The 20,542-nt window shown below is 46.5% G+C and overlaps 1 protein-coding gene across 11 annotated transcripts; it reads left to right on the top strand.

The window, feature by feature from the left end:
- Window positions 1–3,677: 3,677 nt before the first annotated feature.
- ZBTB14 (zinc finger and BTB domain containing 14) lies at window positions 3,678–10,774 on the top strand. Of its 11 annotated transcripts, none has more exons than XM_051851367.3 (5): window positions 3,678–3,827; window positions 5,452–5,481; window positions 5,569–5,653; window positions 6,121–6,204; window positions 7,606–10,774. In XM_051851367.3, the coding sequence occupies exons 4-5, from the start codon at window positions 6,202–6,204 to the stop codon at window positions 8,950–8,952; spliced, it is 1,350 nt and encodes a 449-aa protein (XP_051707327.1). In that variant the 5' UTR covers window positions 3,678–3,827; window positions 5,452–5,481; window positions 5,569–5,653; window positions 6,121–6,201; the 3' UTR covers window positions 8,953–10,774. The 11 variants fall into 11 exon arrangements, with proteins under 11 accessions (XP_051707327.1, XP_051707330.1, XP_051707325.1 ...); XM_051851365.3 differs by having other exon boundaries at window positions 3,688–3,827; window positions 5,600–5,653; XM_089305290.1 differs by lacking the exon at window positions 3,678–3,827 and adding an exon at window positions 3,915–3,982 and having other exon boundaries at window positions 5,600–5,653.
- The last annotated feature ends 9,768 nt before the right edge of the window (window positions 10,775–20,542 follow it).

Here is a 20,542-nt window from a genome sequence, read left to right as displayed (position 1 = left end):
CCTTCTCTCAGATGTGTTGTCATTCAAGGGCCCAGGCTGAACAGGAAGTGGTAGTGTGAGCATCTCTCCCAGGGGGAGGGCAGAACACAGGGTGCTTCTCAAAGCCTCTGCTGCGAACAGACCCACCCTCTTGTCAGCCAGTATTCCAGCAGGCAAACATTTGGCTCAGCAGTTAAGTGGTTTCTTGGGATGTCTGCATCCCATAGCAGAGTGCTTGGGTTCAAGTGCTACCTCCATTTCCAACCCAGCTTCCTGGTCGTGAGCATCCTGGGAGACAGCAGGTGTTGGCTCAAGGACCTAGATACCTGCTACCCACATGGGAGACCTAGATTGAGTTCCTGGCTCTTGGCTTTGGCCTGACCAGGTCCTGGTAGCTGTGGGCATTTGAGAATGAAACAAAGGGCAGAAGATTTCTGTTTATCTTTACCTCTCTGCCTTTCAAAGGAATAATGTTTTAAAATAAGAATATGGGGCCACTGTTGTGGCCTAGCAGGTAAAGCCATGCCTGCATTGCTAGCATCCCATATGGGTACCAGTTCATGTCCTGGCTACTCTACTCCTTGTGAATGGCCTGGGGAAAGCAGCAGAGGATGGCCCAAATGCTTGGTCCTCTGATACCCACATGGAAGACGTAGAAGAATCTCCTGGCTCCTAGCTTTGGCCTGGCCCAGCCACAGCTGTTGCAGCCATCTGGGGGAGCAAACCACTGGACAGAAGATCTGTCTTTCCTTCTCTCTCTGTAACTCCAAATGTCAAATAAATAAATCTTAAAAACAAAATAAGAATACATATAAAAAGAATTGCTATGCCTTAAGGAAAAAAAAAACAGCCAGAGGGCCCAAGATCAATGTGATGGAAATATCAATTCCACCCATTGTAAGAATTCCAAATGATCTGACGTTTTGGAATGTCTCAGGTTCTGGCGGCTGCTCCATGACCATTCCAGGACCTGGCACTCCAGAGTCCACGCCACAGGCCTTATCACCCAGGGCTCACAATTCTTAGAAAGAGGTTCAGTTCCACTCAGGAAACCATGGGCTTCCGTCACTCTGCAGAGTTGCTGGAGTGGAAGTTAGTGAAGAGTGACAGAGGGAATAAAGGAAAACTTCCATCAGAGGCCTTGAGTCTGTATTTCAGGAAGGTCCTGACCCCGTTCACTCTACCAAGGACCTTTGCAGCATTCTTCAGCATCAAGTTCTAGGTTATCACTTATTTATGATTAAAACCTCCTGCTGGAAGGCACACTTCTAAGGGTGTTGACACAGGTGAGGTGTCAGGTCTGGGTCAGGCCTTCCTTTGCGGATTTTCACTCCTCCTCCCTCCCACAGAGCTGTCTTTTTAACTGAGACTCATCCCCATGACTCCTGTGACGGAGCAGGTGGCAGCCAGGCAGAACCTGAGCGACAGGAGCATGATACAAACAAGAGCATTCATTGATAGAAACCCAAGATGTCAGGAATCTGTCACTTGGGAAACACATTCTAGTGCTGGAGGACTCTCCTGATCTATTCTAAGGCCAGCAGATCAAATTGTGGGAAGACTACCCAGGCAGATAATAAGTATATGCAGAATGAGTGGAGAACCCCGGATGTGGGACGGGAGGCGGGGAAAGTGGCAGCAACGACCCATCATTGGGTGTTAGCCCCATCCACACTCCATGACTGCAATGGTAGCTTTAATGCTTGATGACCAAACCAACAATATAGCATTATGAAGCCCCTAGAAGCACAGAACAGACAGGATAGAAGTGTAACTTTAAGAGCCATACAAACAAGAATAAAGCATGCAGGCACCAGGTCTCAACTACGAACTTAGGCAACTGTTACCTTGGTTGCAGTCCTGTCACTGCCACTTGAACCCGCTGTTTGTGGGTACTGGGTACTGAATACCATTGAGCTAATACTGAATTAAGCATTTTCCTGCATATTATTTCACTGAATCCTCACAACTGCCCAACCGCGTGCCTTCCTTGTCTTCATTCAGAGAATACGCAGCTGATATTTAGAAGTTTTTTCAGTAGCTCAACTGGATGTGTCTGCCTATGGAATGCATCTGTTCTATTCTATCCAATTCACAATGCCCACTAACGCCCGTGCTTTTGTAAACATGATTTTTTTTAATAAAAAACACCTGGAAACATTAAACCAACATCAATTCATATTACCAAATTAACTGAGGTTGTATAGCATCTCCTTTAGAAAATACAGCCTAATCATATTATTTCTGCAGTGTCTACTTATGTACCTAACAAGTATCAAAGTAAGTATGCTGTGTGGCACCCCTTATGGAGCAGTCTGTTAACCTGCTGCTGCTTCAGACACCCGCATCCCATATCGGAGAGCCTGGCTCCATTCCTGCGTATTTCATGCTTGGGATCCAGCTTCCTGCTAACGTGACTTGGAGGCAGCAGACGATGGCCCAAGTACTTGGGTTCCTGACACCATGTGGGAGACCCAGAGGGAGCACTTCAGCTTGGCTATTGCAAGCATGTCGGGGAATAAAGTGGGGGTTGGAAGATGGCTTTCTCTCTTTCCCACTCTGGCCTTCTGCCTGTCAAATAACCAGATGCGAAATGCTTTGCAAAATGCCAATGGTGCGCTTTGCACCATAAGCGAGTTTCAGGCGGTGCGGTGTTCCTGTTCACTTTCCTGTATCTAAAAGGGTGGGAAACGCAGGAGCAGGAGGCACTGCCTGAGTTCCCACGGCAAGCAATCCGACAAGGTTTCAACCGCCACGGAGCCATTGCTTTCCTAGAACCAGAAACTAAGGGGAGTGCCAAATGTTATCAAGGTTTTCCCGGGCAGCGTCGAATGAACTGGCGTTCAGGGTCAAGACTGCCAGACTCCAGGCCCCGCGAGCCCGGGTGAACGCGGGGGCGCCGGCCTGGGAAGACCCAGAGACCACAGGCCACTCTTTCTTCCGAACGCCCGGGATCACCCCTCCGCCATCAAATCAAGCGTGCCGCTCAGTTCATTTGTTCCGCAAACGTGTATGGCCTATCTACCATTCGCCCTCACGCAGGCCGCGGCGGCTACACCGACCAAACCTCTGCGCCCGCGAGCGCGCGGCCGCGATGCCGGCCGGCGAGCGCCAAGGCCGAAGGAGCCCGGGCGCCGCGGACGAGCCCCGCAGTGGCAGCGCCCGACCCGCGCGCGCCCAGAGCGGCACTGCCCACGCACATGCACACGCACGGGCGCGCCGGCTCCCGCGTTCCCGGCGCTGCGCCGGCGCCGGGCGCGGGAGGGAGCGCCGGCGCCGAGGCAGGAGGCGGGAGCTCGAGGCGGGGCGGGTGCCCGCGAGCGGCAGCGGTGCGAACGCGCCTCGGCCCCAAGCTCCGCCCTCGCCCCGCCCACCCCTTCTCCCGCGCGCGGGCTCCGCGCGCCCCGAGCCGCGCGCGTGCGCGCGCGTGCGCAGGCCAGGGCCCTCCGGGGGCGGCCCCGTAGGCTCCAACGACAGCGTCGGCAAGGCCCCGGATTAACCCTTTCCCTGCTCGCCCACAGAGCGGCCCGCTCGGGTTCCGTGCCTGCGCAAGCCGGCGGCGCGCCTTCCCCCCAGCCCGCACCGCGCATGCACGGGAAGGGGGGGGCGGTGGGGGTGTTCACGGCCGGCTAGACATTCTGTGCTCGTGCAGGAGAAGGGCTGCTACCATCAGGGACGTGCACGATCCCCCCCCCACCTTGTCCCCTCCCCAAACTCAAAAAAAAAAAAATCCAAAACACACTGCCACCCACCGTGCCCCCCGAGCCCCGCGTCCATCCCGTCCCGGCCCGGGTGCTAGCGAGCGCGGGAAGCCCACGGCGACTGTCTGTGGCTGTGCCAGGCTGCAGGTAAGCGCGGGCCGGGGTGCGGAAGGGGCCGGGACCGTCCGCGAGGCAGGCACGGGGGCGGCCGGCTGCTGGCGGGGCGGCCCCGAAGAAGCGCGTTCCCGCCGAGCTCCGGGGCACCAGCCAGCTCCAGGACGTGCGGCGGCGGCGGCGGCGCGGTGCGAGCGGGGACGGGCGTGGGCCGGGGCTGGGCGTGGGGACCGGGCGCCCTGGGGGCCGCGCAGGCCGGCGAGCGGGCTCGGGGAGCGGGCGGGCGGCGACGGCCCCGCGCGCGCGCTCGGCAGCCGAGTTCATGGCCGCCCCCGCTCGCAGCGCCGCAGTGCACCGCCGTGGGGGTGGGGACGGCCCGAGCGCGGCCCGCCGGGCGCCGCCCCTCCGAGCCGGGGACCCCCGCCGCGCCGCCCCCCGGCCGCCTGCGGAGGAGGGGGCCGCGACCCCCGCGCACGCTCTCCCGGCTGCGCCCGCGGAGCTCGGGGGAGCCGGCCGCGCGCCGCCCCCGCCCCCGTCCGCGGGAGGGCGGGGGAGTGCGCGGGGCGCGAGCTCCGGGCTCGCGGGGCGCGGCGCGGCGCGGGGCTGCGGAGCCGGCCGCACTCGCTCCCGCTCGCCGCGCCGCCGGGGCGGCTGGCGGGCCGCGGCCCTTCCCTCCGGCCCGCGCTCGGCGCCGGGGCCCCCGGCCTGCTCCTGGGAGGGAGAGTGGCCCTCTCGCCGCCGGCTCGGACGAGGAGAAGCTTTTGTTGGGGCAGCAAATGCAGATGTGCAGTCCCCGGCTCCCGGGTCCGGAGACTGGAGACCCGCTTGGAAGGCTCCCTGGGGCTTGCTCGTGGTTCCCTGCCTCCTCTCCATTCCGAAGTTGCTAGCTTGCAGCAGGGAAGTCGTGGGGCCGCCATTGTCGCGGCTGCCCTGGGGTAGGCAAGGCGGCTGCTTATGTAAGTCTGGCTTCGCTGGAAGCCCCGCGCGCGGCCCTGTGCAGGCGGCTGTAGCGCGCGAGCGGTTTGGAGAGCGGCTGGGAAGGCGCAGCGTTATTGTGCAGGTGTAGCTGGGGCTGCATCTTTTTCTGCACCTTCCTGCACACAATGCTGGCAGTGGTGATCTTCCGGTTTGACGCATCCGAACTTAGCGGTGGGAACATCTGTATAGAAAAAAAAAAAAATAGGCCAGTGGACACATGGTCTCTCGTCTCCAGTCCTCAGAGATACTGGGAGAGAGGTGTCCAAATACACAGTGGCCTAAAACAAAACAGAAAAAATAGCGCAGTGATGTGTTGCCATAGCTACTCGGCGGCCACTCCTCTCCCTCGTTGTCCCTGGCACTTTGGTGACACCAGCCCCAGGGCGAGTTCCTAGCCACAGCAGGAAGGTTCTGCGTGGGCTGCTTTCTCTCTTGGGCCAGGGTGCACCGTGGGTATCACGTGCAAGTCAGAAGCACCCTTAGAAATACTTTTGCCCAGCCCTCATGCTGTGCACATGCAAAAGCGTCTCTGCAGAAGGCAGCTTTGAGGGTGCCAGCCTCTAGGTTGGAGCCTTGCCCCCGTATTTTGTGTTTCGAGCCCAGCCCATCGCCCCTGCCACTGCAGACAGCTTGCCTGTGTGGTCCCTGTTCAGTGGAGGAAACTTTTTATGTTTTTCAGGATATTGGTCTGCAGGATGGAGTTCCTCGGGTAAGAGTTAAAACTCACAAAAAGCTAAAATTCCCTGAGCCTCCCTGTAGGGGTAGAAGTGAAAACACCTGGATTTTTCTGATGCAGGCTTAAAGACAAGGGTGTGCTGTATTTACAGGTGTGGAAAGACAAAAGCAACTACTGTTCCCTCTTCTGCCATGTTAACTGTTGGGTATGTGAACTTCTATAGCTTTGTCTATTTATTAAGGTACATTCACATGTTTGTATGAGCCTGGAGAACAATGTGGAGGGCTACATACTCAGCAGGGAATGATGGGTGTCACAGGCCCTTACTGGCTTTTTCTGTATCTGTAGCAGTCAGCACCTGTACAAATATGGACATGGCTTTGGTTGTGAGGAGAAATCCTGCCGTGGTTCTCCAGCCCTTCCTTCCCATGCCCATGCACAGTCCCACCGTGCCCCATGTGCTACAGCGCTTACCCTGGTTCACGTCTGTTCAGACCTGGACCTAATGCTGCCATCCACCTGCCTCTTGGCTTGCAACCTGGAAATGGGTACATGCACCAGACCCAGAACAAGAAAGGGAGGTTCATTTTTAAAAATCAGTTCTGGAAAGCATTGTTGGCTGAGCACTGGAGAGAGAAGATACCTCACTCTTGTTTGTCCTTTGCTCCATAGGTCTGGCGAGCCCCTGATCAGAGTTACTCTGATCCGAAGATTTTGGTGTTTAAGGCAGTAAGATAATAGCCTGAATTGTTCATGGTAACTATAACTTTGGATGTTCTCTCTGAAAAAAGTAGAGTCTGTGTTTGCTTTAAAATGTGTCAATTCTGATTATTCATTAATGCCTATGTTTCTTGGGGGGAAATGTGTATTTTTCTCAGATGTATACCTTTTGAATAAAAGGAAAGCAGTGCTTTTGAAAAGGAAACACGTAAGACAGATCAGTTCTTTAACATGGCGCCAAAGGTCTTTTGTGCCATTTCAGAGCTATGTTTGCTTATAAAATACAGTACTTACCCAGTACATGCAGAGTTGGTGACGGCTTTATCTGAAAGCTGGGTAGATCGCCACCCAGGGAGAAAGAAGCCACTCAGCACTGTGTTCCCAAAGGGCTTCTGGTTCCCTTAGACCCTCATTGGGAAGTGGCCCCACACTGCTGTGGAAAAACCAGAAGACAACTCGTAATAGAGTATTACAGTGCAATAGTTTGGCAATGATGCACTGCTTTAGTCCTATAAAAGGGATTCATCTCCTCCATCAAGGAAGGCTGACAGAGTGCCAGCAAGTTGTTTTTTGATTCCTTCTCCAGAGATGGAATTAGATTGGATGGGACAGACAGTAGTAGAGGATCTTTTTCTTAAACCTTGATGCAGTTATTTTTCATTATTTTTTATTATTTCCACTTGGTTGTTAGGAAGCATGAGTGTGGGAACTGTATTGCCTGGTTTGAATGCCAGCTCTCTACTCAGTAGTGGTAGAATCTTGAGCAGGTTTCTGACTTTGTTTCTAAAACGGTAATAGTTATGGCATAGCTCCCTGACCTGTGACGCCAGTGTCCCACATTGCAATGCTGGGTCCAGTCCTGGCTGCTTTGCTTCCAAGGCAGCTTCCTGCTAATGTGCCTGGGAAAGCAGCAGAAGATGGTCCAAGTGCTTGGGCCCCTACCAGCCATATAGGTGACCAGGGTGGAGTTCCTGGTTCCTGGCTTCAGTCTGGTCCAGTCCTTGGTGTTGTAGCCATTTGGGGAGTGAACTAATGGACAGAAGATTCTCATTTTCTCCCTCTCTCGGTTGTTTTGCCTTTCAGTAAATAGATAGATAAATATAAGTACATAAATGAAATGCCTGCCTCTTAAGATTATTTAAATATTAAATTAATTAAGTCATGTGAAGCATGTTGATCATTGTCTGGAGTGGATTATACTCATTAAAAGTTGCTATTAGTGTTGTGACTAGGCAATCGATAATTAGAAGTAACAATATGGAAATCCCCTAAGTTGAGATCAGTTTTTTCTGCATATTCTTGGATCATTTTTTCACATTGATTTTCTCAAATTGGTTCCAAAAATTGATCAGGAAGTAGAACTCTGGCAGTGTTTTCTGTTTGGAATGGTATCATTCGTGACAATTAAACTTTGCTTTTTAAAACAATTTTTTGTAGGAGTTTTTCATCAGTATGTCTGAAACCATTAAGTATAATGACGATGATCATAAAACTCTGTTCCTGAAGACACTAAACGAACAGCGCCTGGAAGGAGAGTTTTGTGATATTGCTATCGTGGTTGAGGATGTGAAATTCCGAGCACACAGATGTGTTCTCGCCGCCTGCAGCACCTACTTTAAAAAGCTTTTCAAGAAGCTCGAGGTTGATAGCTCTTCAGTGATAGAAATAGATTTTCTCCGTTCTGACATATTTGAAGAGGTCCTGAACTACATGTACACGGCCAAGATTTCCGTGAAGAAGGAAGATGTTAACTTAATGATGTCCTCGGGTCAGATTCTCGGGATCCGGTTTTTGGATAAACTGTGTTCTCAGAAGCGCGACGTGTCCAGTCCGGATGAAAATAATGGTCAGTCCAAAAGTAAGTATTGCCTCAAAATAAACCGCCCCATCGGAGATGCCACTGACCCCCAGGACGACGACGTGGAGGAGATCGGGGACCAGGATGACAGCCCTTCCGACGACACGGTAGAGGGCACGCCCCCCAGTCAGGAGGACGGCAAGTCGCCCACCACGACGCTCAGGGTTCAGGAAGCCATTCTCAAAGAGCTGGGGAGCGAGGAAGTTCGGAAGGTCAACTGCTACGGCCAGGAAGTAGAATCCATGGAGACCCCAGAATCCAAAGACTTAGGGTCGCAGACCCCTCAAGCCTTAACCTTCAACGATGGAATGAGCGAGGTGAAAGACGAGCAGACCCCAGGCTGGACGACAGCCGCCAGCGACATGAAGTTTGAGTATCTGCTCTACGGCCACCACCGGGAGCAGATCGCCTGCCAGGCGTGCGGTAAGACTTTTTCCGACGAGGGCAGGTTGCGGAAGCACGAGAAGCTGCACACGGCCGACAGGCCCTTTGTCTGCGAGATGTGTACGAAGGGCTTCACCACGCAGGCGCACCTGAAGGAACACTTGAAAATCCATACGGGGTACAAGCCCTACAGTTGTGAGGTGTGCGGGAAGTCATTTATCCGCGCCCCGGACTTGAAGAAGCACGAGAGGGTGCACAGCAACGAGAGACCGTTCGCGTGCCACATGTGCGACAAAGCCTTCAAACACAAGTCCCACCTCAAGGACCACGAAAGAAGACACCGAGGGGAAAAGCCCTTCGTGTGCGGCTCCTGCACCAAGGCCTTTGCCAAGGCGTCCGATCTGAAAAGGCACGAGAACAATATGCACAGCGAAAGGAAGCAGGTGACGCCCAGCGCCATCCAGAGCGAGACGGAACAGTTGCAGGCCGCAGCCATGGCCGCCGAAGCGGAGCAGCAGTTGGAGACGATCGCCTGCAGCTAGAGGGGCCGGGGCTGGCGCGCCGGGCCTGGGGAGCCGAGACTGCGGTCGCGTCGGTCGGAATCGCCGACAGTTCCTGTGTTTTTGTGAAAGCTTACGGAGCGTTGTGCTCGCTGGACCTAAGGCACTGCTTGGTCAGGTGCTTTCAAAACTTTTCAAGGAAGCTGTGTTCCTAAGTTCTGACCAAACAGTTTCACCTGTCCGGTGTCTCATGTTGCCAGTAACCCCTCAGCCCCCTCTTTTTTATGATTTTAATTTGAGAACTCCTGTGTCCCGTTTAGAAGTGAGAGACTTCTATTGCGTTTTTAATTCCTCTACACTCGCCAAGCTGGTGCGTGCACTGCACAGAGTAATATTTGAGTAAGTTGATTTCCTAATCATCACAATTATATGTGACTTCTGGTCAGAACAGCAGTTTTAGTAACTTAATAAAAGTACTTCATGTAGAGGCAGAAAATGTTGGTGGATGGTTGACCAAGAATACTGCGCAAGTACGGAAACAAGTTCTGGAAATGCAGAATGGTATTAGATTTATATTTGGTTTGTTAATTTTACATCATTGGTGTTGTTTTTTTTTAATTCCTGTTTTTGTGGACATATAAGAGTTGCTTTGCTGAAGTGTTTCTTCATCCATTTCGATTTGCCCCGCACTCACCTGAAAAGCTGTAGTCACATGTGCTGAAGGCTGAACAAACCCAACGGGTCGTTGGTGGGCTCGGGGCTGAGCTCTTAAATGCGGCATAGCCAGTCTGCACCAGCGGGAATCTGTGGAGTGGACCAGAAAAGGCTCCCAGAGACGAGGTTTTCACATGTGCGGGAGTTTCTAGATCAAAATAATCTTTTAGTTTTGAAATTGGATTTATGTTTATGATCACAACTAGGACATGAACAGATATGCTTCTTAGTATACATTTGTGTCCTTAACAGAAGGTCATCACACTTTGGGCTCTGTGCAGCACATGGGTTACCCATAATGGAGATGCAATATGCTTACTAAATTCAAAATCTTTTCAAGTGTGTAAATAGTAGTGTTGGTCTTACGTATTTCAAATAAAAGTAGACAGCTGCACTTTTTTTTGCACATTGGATTGAAATAATTTCCATTAGTAATGAACATCAGGCTTTTTTTTTTTAACCAATATGAAAGATTGTCAGACCAAATGTTTATGTTTTTGAAGTGTATTTCATCACTGGTTGCAGTTTTAAATAGAAGTTGATTGCCTTTTCGTAGCCTTGCATCAGAATTATAAATTCTGTTCCAGATTTGGTGAACCTAATATTCTTTTAACTATTTCTTTAGGAATATATTGAAATGCCAATAGTAATTTGAATTATGTTCTGTAAGAAGGTATTAGTCAATTACTTTAGAGTATGTACAATTGTAGAAAATGTCCACTTTTAAAATTCATTTTTGGTTGCTAGTTTTTTTTTTTAAATACATTAAAGTAATTTCCTTTCATCGCTTGTTGCATTAATACCTGTAATTACTATTGTGGGAGAAATTTTATTTTTTAAATTGGTGTATATGTTATGCCCGATACTGTAGAACAAAGATGCTACCTTTTTTTAAAAGTTTATTTATTGGTATAATGTTTAATTTAGTTTAAAATTAACTTAATTTTCTCTTCTTGAAAGTTGTTTGTTCTGTACTAAAAGTAGCCATGTCACTGTGTTTCTGTGCTGTTGGTAGAAGGGGAACTGATTGCTGGTTCCTAGGCTGTTTTAACCAAAGCAAAGGATAAATTTCACATCTTGTCAATAGCTATTTCAAGAAACCATATTTTGGGCCTTCATTTTTGTATATAAAAAAAATATACTTCTATCATTCCTGTTTTCGGGTTTTTTTTTTTTTTTTTTTTTTTGTAGCAACCTTGGATACATCCAAATTTCTACCAAAATGTGTTTTCTATCCTCTCTTACTTGTGGGTTTACAGATTTGTAAGCACACAGAATTAACCCCATGAAAACCACACAATCACAGTGGCAGATTCCCTCATCCCAAAGCTTAATTTTCAGTCCCTTATTTGTATTAAGCAAGTATTTATCGTTTGACCTATTTTACACAAGAAATATATTTTTGTTACAATTCCTACCACTGGTACTGGGTTCATAAATGTGTTAGGGTACATGGTTTGACTTTGGTTATTTGTGGCAGCTCCGCTGTTTGCTAGGTCCTGGTCAGTGACACTCTCCCCACCTCCAGCTGGTTTTAGCCATTCCCTGGATAAGTGGAGCCATCAGGTGGGAATCTAAAAGGACATCCAGCACCACAGGAGTGATGTGGAATGTACTAACTCTTAACCTGCAGTGGGAGAGGGAAGGGAATTCAAGATGTCAGCACTAATTCCTTTTCACTGACTTTGTTCTGTTTGTTCAAAGAGAATGCCCACAAACTTTCAAGCTTGCCTTGCATTGTTTCGGCCTTGGTGGAGGAAGAGAATTTTAGGAAACTTTAAGGTAATGTGCCTGATGTTCATTTATCACTAACAGAATTGTTAGAAATCACAGAGACCATCATCAAGAGAACTTGGTGCTAACAAATTCCTCCTATTTTCTTGGGGGGAAAAAGATTGAGATGAGGGGAAAAAATGATGCAAATGGATGTAGTTTCCAATAAAAGGGCTAATCTGATTTGTAACCTCGTCATTTAGAACCTGGGAGCCATTCTCCTGTAGTAGCACTGTTAGTGATAACCATCAAAGCTTACCAAGTAAACATCAGAGAACTAGTACATGAGATTGTAGGTAAGAATTCTGAGTTGTGCCAGTGCTTCCAGGAAAGGTTGGAGAATTTTTTCCTTGCCTCTCTGAAGTCTGTCTCCACTAGTACAGAACCTCTAACTAGTAGCTTCCTCACTCTTAGGACTGTTCAAAATAAGTCAGTCCTTATTACAGCACTTCAGCTGTGTAAAGATACTGTGTTGCCTACTGAAACATCTTTGAGTATGCTGTACAGGCTTCTGCTGACAGCCTGTGTGCGCCTTAGAGCACTAAGGTCTTACATGTTTTTTTTTTTTTTTTTTTTTTTTTGACAGGCAGAGTGGATAGTGAGAGAGAGAGACAGAGAGAAAGGTCTTCCTTTGCTGTTGTCACCCTCCAATGGCCGCCACGGCTGGTTCACTGCGGCCGGCGCACTGCGCTGATCCGATGGCAAGAGCCAGGTGCTTCTCCTGGTCTCCCATGGGGTGCAGGGCCCAAGGACTTGGGCCATCCTCCACTGCACTCCCTGGCCACAGCAGAGAGCTGGCCTGGAAGAGGGGCAACTGGGAAAGAATCCGGTGCCCCGACCGGGACTAGAACCCGGTGTGCTGGCGCCGCTAGGTGGAGGATTAGCCTATTGAGCCGCAGCGCCGGCCCTTATGTGTTCTTTTTATAGTGGAGAATGGCCTTTGTCCATCAACTCTGACCCATACTGCTCACATCTGAAGGGCCCCAGACATAATTTACCTGGGTTATGACAGATTTCAGCAGTTGAGTTTTCATTATGTCTTCCAGAGATAACCTACTTAGCCATATTCATTTAAATCTTCAGTATATAAGGAGGAGGTGTGGTTTAGGGAAAAGAGTTTTCAAGTCAAACATGGATCCTGGTTCTGCTTATCAATGTATGAATGTAGACAAGTTCTTCAACTTCCCTGGGCCTTAGTTTCATCACCTAATATAGTGATAAGTGGTTTCTACCTTGTGGTCTGCTATGAGGGTTGATTGTGATAAACATATGAGTCCAGCCCTCATCCCTTTTTAGGTGCACCATAGTTTCTCTGCTTCTTCAAGAGCATTGCCAGTGGTGGAAAAGACTCAGAAACCTGACATTCTTTACCTTTGATATCTGTTAGTTCTGCAATTGCTGGCCCGGAGCTGTACAAGACCTCAGTTTAAGTCGTAACTGAAAATGTCTACATAATCTGTGTGTGTGTGTAAACATTCGGTAACGTCAACTCATTTGCAGCTTTGTTCTTGCAAACTTGTGTATTCATGTTGGAGTTTACTTTGGACTTGTGATCTCCTGCCATTGTGTCTTTTTTGGTAGGTCACGGAGTACAGTCGTGTGTAACCACTGGCCCCTGGTAATGCTTTCTTGCTTTTTCTTTGGGAGCATCTGTGATGGCAGAGCCAGAATTCCTATTTTTGAGAGCAGACTTGAGTCTCATATACGAAAGCATGCATTTTTTTTATTGTCTCAATTGGGAGTATTTTGGGCTGCACTCAGCCTTTCCCCTTCTGGTCTGTATCAATTCCAGGATGATCTGTTGCTTTCTCCCCAAAATGGCTTAGATTGCTACCTAATAATTCTGATTTTCCTTTTAGTGCTAGAACAGCATATTTTTATTCTGTAGAGTCAGCTTAAAGTTTATCAGTCAACAAATATGGCCAGCCCTTCATATCTGTATGCTGTACAACTGTAGATTGAACCAACTGTGAGTGAACATTATTCAGGAAAAAAGTTGGGTCTAGAGTATGTATGGATTTTGTTACAATTCCCTAAACAATATGCCATACATAGCTTTACATAATGTTAGGTTTTACTAGTAATCTAGAGGTGATTTAAAGTAAATGGGAGAATATGTGCAAGTTATCTGAAAATATTACCCCATTTTCTCTAAGGGGTTTTCAAAAATTTCTGCAGATTTCAGTGTCTGAAAGAGTTCCTGGAATCAATTCCCTGCGGATACTGAGGGACAGTTGGGCTTATTGAGTGCCTTGTAGAAGCAGTGCCAGGCATTGGGGTAGGGGCTGCGGCTGGGGATGTAATAGGAGCAGGATCAATGCCGTTCCCATCCTCTTGAGATCATTGCTTGGGACAAAATGTTTACCAAGTTTTACAAAATTTACAAATAATGATCACTAATGTTCAGTTTAAAAAAATTAATAGGATTTTAAACCACTTCATGGAAAATCCAGTTTAACAGACTGTCATGAGATTTAGTGGTACCAAAATAAACATTCTCAAATGACTTCTGAATGTATACTGAGAAAAAATATATTTATTAAATATTACCATTTCTGTAGAATGATTATCATTTCCACTCATGGATACTGGATTTCAGGGAGAGTGGTGATAAGAAACAGAATATTTATAGTAATGAATCTTGGCATCAAGAAAAATACTGCTGCATAGAAAATTAGAGGAGTAAAGAATGATAACCTGGGGTTCTCACAACTTCAAACAAGATATTGAAGTCTTTAAGAGCAGTGTGCTCTGCAGCAGCCCCAGAATGGCCAAGCAATCAGTTGGTATCCCTTAGTGCCCACTGACCAGTGAAGGATGGCAGTCTGTGGGCTCGGAGAGCAAGTAAGCTGAAGGAAGTCGGGATTGGAGGGGGAGGATTCTCCTGCTGAGTGTGGGTCACCTAAGGCTGCCTGTCACATCGTTTTGGTGGAATTCTATGAAAGCATCCTAGCTATTAAATTTACTTGAAATGGAGTCATTTTTATTTTCAGTTGAATGACAGGAGCCCCCAGTGGGTGATCCTTGCAGGTCACTGCTGCATTTTCTTTGCTTTCACTTCTCACCCTGAACCTCAGTCACTGGAGAGTTTGAATACTAACACCCAATGATGAATCTTCACCAGATATCAGGACTGTATCATGTTTAAATTTTGTGACAACTCTGAGGTACTCATCATTCCTGGGTAAGACACCAAGAATCAAAGAAATTACAATCCTGCCTAGTGTCGGGTCATGAGAGCCAGGACAGAAGAACAAGTCCGTCTGCCTATAGAGCCCATGCCTCAGTACTGTCATTGGATTTCAAGGAACTGCTCTCTTCAGTCAGCTCTTAGGCAATGAGCTTGTGAAGACCTAGAGGCATTTATGCCAACAGCTGTCCTAGGCTTTTATAGTCAGTTGATGCCAATACAGTATTTTGATGTCCCCTATGCAAGGGACCAAATCCCAAGCAACGTTGTTTTGTTTTGCTTCAGTTCTGTAGAATAATGTGGAAAACTGCAGATCAGGTATCGGATGGTCACAGTGTACAAAGCTACAAGCTAGCTTTCCTCTCATATTCCATGGTGCAGTAAACTAGGGAAACCTAACAAGTCAAAGACCATCCAACTGGGGGCCAAACTCTGTTGGTGAAAATGGTCATCGGTGTCAGCAGATCTGTCCACCCATACCTCCCTCTCTTTTCCCCTTTCTCTGGCAGGTATTAGAAAACCTGACTAAAGGGTCCACCTCCAACTACTTTCAAAGTATGCCCGCACATTGGGCTGATTGCATAATCTCTGAGTTTCTTCTGCTGAAATAGAAATGGTGACTTTCTGTCTAGTTTACATCATTCTTGCTTATTCCAAAAGACTAATTCATTTTTCTTTCATAAGCTCTAGATGAGAAATTTAACTTTGAGATCAGATACTGGTTTAAAAATATCACCTCAAACAGGATGACAGCTAGATGCCTTCATCCCGTGCAGGAATGAAGGGTTCAGTGCCTCCCTCCAGCTCTTGACTTCAGCATCCTCCCAGAGGAAGACTTGGGGAGGCAGCCAGTGGTAGTTTGAGTAATTCGGTTTGTGTCACTCAATGTGGAGCCCTGAATTGAATTCCCAACCATCAGCTTCAGCCCTGGCCCAAACCTGGCTGTTGCAGGCATTTGGGGAGTGAAACAGATGTGAATGTTCTCTGTCTTGCTGTTTCCACAATAATTTTTTTTAATAGTTTAACTTTGGGGGAACTTCAGCATATCCCATTCTTAGGCTGCTTACATTTTATTAAATGAAGGGTGTGTGAATGCTGTTTTTCCTGAATCTGGTCATGATTTGGCTATTCTGTTGTTTCTGTAGTCTTCTAGCCAGTTAACCAGATTGGAAAACCACTGGATCAGATGGAATTATTGTAAACCAGATTAATACTGGAGGGATTTCCAAGATGGCACTATAGGGAAGGGGCGTGCTCCTCTTGGCTAGGGGAGAATAGTGAAAAAGAAAAGAGGAGAAAGTACATTCTTGAGGGAGAGTTGGAGAAAAAACTGGTGATGATATGGATCTATGTGGAGGGTCATATGTGTAGCAACTAGCACATGACCCCAGTGCAGTGGCCAAGAGCCAGCGAGAGCACCAGCTTTGGAGGGCAAGATGAGGTCAGACTGCAGTGCCTGTGCCACTGGTGATATAGCTGGAAGGAGAGCCTGGTGGACTACACAGTGTTTGATTCTGGCCTGGAGACCTGAGGGGGAGAAGGTCCTCTAACCCAGAGAAAAAAGGGGACACATTTCTCTCTACCCCTTCCCCCTGCAGTGGTGCCTGGGACTGGCTGAGAGAGTGCAGATGCCATTTTGGACATAAGTAGCAGTTGTGGTGGCTCTCGTGCAGATGCCAGCAACTGGTGGAGACAGAACACCATCTTGGCAACGGAAGCAGTGGCAGCAGCAGCTGGGGTGCATGTACTCAGCATTGGGCAGGGGGAAGCAGCCATTCTGACATCACTGCCAGCTTCAGAGACTCTTGTGTATGCCTTGCAGCCAGCAGGGAGAAGGCACCATTGTGAAATAAATAGGGGCTGCGGCCAGCAGCTCCTGTGCACATGTGTGATCCTGGGATTTTAACAAAGGGAAAAATCTGTGTTTCCCCACTGACTTGGAGTCTGGGAGGATTGACAGGGTGCTGGGCACCCACATAAGACTGGAGGTGCCCCCAGCCTCTCAACCTATCACAGGCTCTAGGGCTCAAACCACCCAGGTGGAGCACCCACAGGCAACTGGCTCTGGGAACATCTCAGCATCTCCATGGACAGGACAGGCTAGTGAGGCAGAGTGGATCCTCTACATCCTGTGACTATGGGAGCACTGTGTGCTGACTGTAGGAACTCTGACTGCATGAGAGGGGGCAGGGTGTAACTGTGCAATCACCGTGTTCAGCTCCACATGCTCAGAGTTCCTGGATTGCCTGGAGTGGGTCATTACAGAGGGATCTGTGCTTGCACTGAGGACCGCACAGGTCTTTTGTAAGGTTCAAGCTGCAGCATGGATGAGTGTTGGCTCCATTATGGGCTAACACCCAGGCATTGACCTCCTTGGGAGAGAGGAGGTGAGGGAGTGATTACAATACCAGAGGTGATCAATAGAGGAGATCTATCATGCCAAACTTGGATGTCACCCTAAATATGTACCCCACGCTGGAGCATGGACCAGAGCCTCCTGGCCATACCCAGCACATGCCTCTGGGTATTCACTGAAAGAGAAGATGCTTCACGAAGCCACAGAGGCATAGTTCAAAGATAAAAGCCATCAGAGGAAAAAACCAAGTGTCTCCACAAATGCTTAAAACTATATGCAAAAATTCAAGAAACAAGATTAAGGAAGACAACACAACCCCCTCAAAGGAATACAACAGCTCTCCAATATTAGAATGAAGAGATTGAGGAAATGCCTGAAACAGAATTCAGAACATTTTTCACAGCATTACTCAGAAGCACTGAGAAGCAGATGTGTAAGTTAAATCCATACATGACATGAATGAAAAATTTTCCAATGAACTTGAGATTTTGAATAGAAATCAAAATGAAATAATAGAAATGAAGAATTTCAATACGTCAAACAAAAAATACAGTGGAAAGCCTTAACAGTCTTGGGAATGCAGAAGAAAGCATATCTGAGCAAGAAGACAAAACACTGGATATTTCTCAGTAAGACCAAAAAACAAAAGAAGAGGACATTAGAAAAATTAAAAAGAGTAGTGGAGATTTATAGGATACTATCAAACAACCCAACATATAAGACTTAGGGGTTCCTGAAGGTGTGGAAAGAGAGAATAGGCTAGAAGGCCTAGTCTGTGAAATAATTACAGATGCCCCAGATTATTTCCCCCTAATTTGGAAAAAGAAAGGAATGTACAAATACATGAGGCAAACAGAACCCCTTATAGACATGACCAGAAAAGATCCAGTCCTGGGCTTTTCTTTATTGGGAGGGTGTTTTTACTGTTTCAGTCTCCATCTTGGTTATTGGTCTGTTTAGGTTTTCTCTCTTACTCAATTTTGGTAGATTGTGTGTGTTCAGGATTCTATCTGTTTCTTCCAAATTTTCCAATTTGTTGGCATACAGTTCTTTGTAGTAATTCCTGATGATCATTTTTATTTCTGTGGTATGTATTGGTACATTTCCTTTTTCATCCTGATTTTTTGATTTGGGTCTCCTTCCTCTTTTTTTGGTTAGCTGGGTCAATCTTGTATCAACTTTGTTTAATATTGAAGCACAAGAGACCCTGATTAACTAAAACAATATTTTACAATGAAAACAAAACTGAGGCTTCACAATACCAGATTTCAAGATAAACTACAGAGAAGTTATAATCAAAACTACCTGGAACTGGCCAAAAAATAGGCATGTAGACCAATGAAACAGAATAGAAACTCCAGAAATCGTTAAGTGGATTTACAACCAACTTCTTTTTGACAAAGGAGCTAAAATCAATCCCTGTGGCAAGGACAGTCTCTTCAATACATGGTGCTGGGAAAACTGGATATCTGCATATAGAAGTATGAACCAAGACCCCTACCTTACACCTCACAAAAATCCACTCAAAGTGGATCAAGGACCTAAATCTATGACATGATACCATCAAAATTACTGGATAACATTGGTGGAAACTCTGTGAGACACTGATATAGTCAAAGACTTCTTGGAAAAGACCCCAGAAACACAAACAATAAAAGCAAGCATAGACAAATGGGATTACATCAAGCTGAGAGGCTTCTGCAGGGCAAAGGAAGCACTCAGCAAAATGAAAAAGCAACTGATAGAATGGGAAAAAATATTTGCAAACTATGAAACTGATAAAGGACTAATATTCAGATGTATAAAGAGCACAAGAAACTCAACAACAACAACACAATCTAGTTAAATAAATGGACAAAGGACTTGAGAGGCACTTTTCAAAAGAGGAAATTCAAATGGCCAACAGACACATGAAAAAATGCTCAGGATCACTAGCCATCAGGGAAATGCAAATCAAAACCACAATGAGGTTTCACCTTACCCCAATTAGAATGGCTGTCATACAGAAATCAAAAAACAAGAAATGCTGGTGAGGATGTGGGGAAAAAGGTACCCTAATCCACTGTTGGTGGGAATGTAAACTATAGCCATTGTGGAAGACAGATACCTCAGAAATCTGAAAATAATTCTTTCAAATGACCCAGCCATCCCACACCTGGGAATTTACCCAAAGCAAATGAAATCAGCTTATGAAAGAGTTATCTGTACCCTCGTGTTTGTCTTTATTGCAGCTCAATTCACAACAGCTAAGGTATGGAATCAACCCAGATGTCCATCAACCAGTATTACTTTGATTTCACAATCAAACAAGGATATAGCCAAAACAAAACAAAAAACCTATACAGACCAATATTTCTGATTAACGTGGATATAAAAATTCTCAAAAAAAAAAAAAAAACCTAGTAAACCAAATCCAAAACACCTTGAAAGTATCACTCAACCTATGCAGATAATAAGCATTATATACCACATCAACAAATAAATAAATAAATCTTTTAAAAAATCAAAACCAAAAATGGGGAGATCCAAACAGACATTTCTCAAAAGAAATATAAATGCCAATATGAACAGGTACATGAAAAAATGCTCAACATTACTAATCACTATGGAAGTGCAAATTAAAATCACAATGAGATGTCACCTAACTCCACTTAGATTGGCTACTATTAAAAAAAAAAAAAACACAGAAAATAGAAAATGCTGGCAAGAATGTGAATAAAATGGAACCCTTGCACACTATTTGTGGGACTGTAAATTAGTATAGCCATGGTGGAAAACACTATGGAGGTTCCACAAAAATATAGAAATAAAACTATGATATGGTATAGCAATCCCACTAGTGAGTATATAACCAATGACAGTGAAACCTGTCTGCTGAAAAGACATTTGCAATCCCCTGTTTATGACAGCGCTATTCACAGTAGTCAAGAAATGCAAACAAAGTGGTCTATCTACTGAAGAATAGATAAGATAAAGGAAATATAATAAGTATGCACAATCAAACACTACTCAGCCATAAAAGCTGAAATCTTGTCATGCAATTGGAACTGGAGACCATTATGTAGAGTAAAATAAACCAAGTAGAGAAAGTCAAGTATGGCATGCTCTCACTCATATCTGGAGTCCAAAAACAAAGGTGATCTCATAGAAAACAAACACGGTGGTTATTACCAGAGGCTGAGGAAGCAAGGGAGAGGAAGGAATGAGCAAAGGTTGTTAACATATACTAACTTATAGTTAAATAGGAGTAAGACGTTCCAGGGTTTAATAGTACAGTAAAATAGAAGTTTACTGTACTAGTAATGATTTTCTAAAAAATTTTAAATGTTTATTTTTAAATGTTTATTTATCTGAAAAACACTACAGTAGAGAGAGGAAGAGAGAGAGAGAGACAGAGAGAGGGAGAAATGGTCTCCCATCCACTGGGTTACTAGTAAATACCCATTACAGCTGGGGCTGAAGCAGGCCAAAACCAGAGATTCTGAAACTCCATTCAAGTCTCTAGCAGCAGCTTAATGTTTTGTACCACCCCTAATGGTAATGTGAACTCTCTGTATGTGTGTCTCTTAAAAAAAAATAACTAGGAGATAGGATTTTGA

The sequence above is a fragment of the Oryctolagus cuniculus genome, chromosome 10, assembly GCF_051225735.1.
Source record: "Oryctolagus cuniculus isolate XC-2025 breed Fujian yellow rabbit chromosome 10, ASM5122573v1, whole genome shotgun sequence".
In the NCBI taxonomy this organism is placed as follows: domain Eukaryota; kingdom Metazoa; phylum Chordata; class Mammalia; order Lagomorpha; family Leporidae; genus Oryctolagus; species Oryctolagus cuniculus.
Note: the sequence above shows the minus strand (reverse complement) of the source record. Positions and strands in the feature narration are given on the sequence as shown.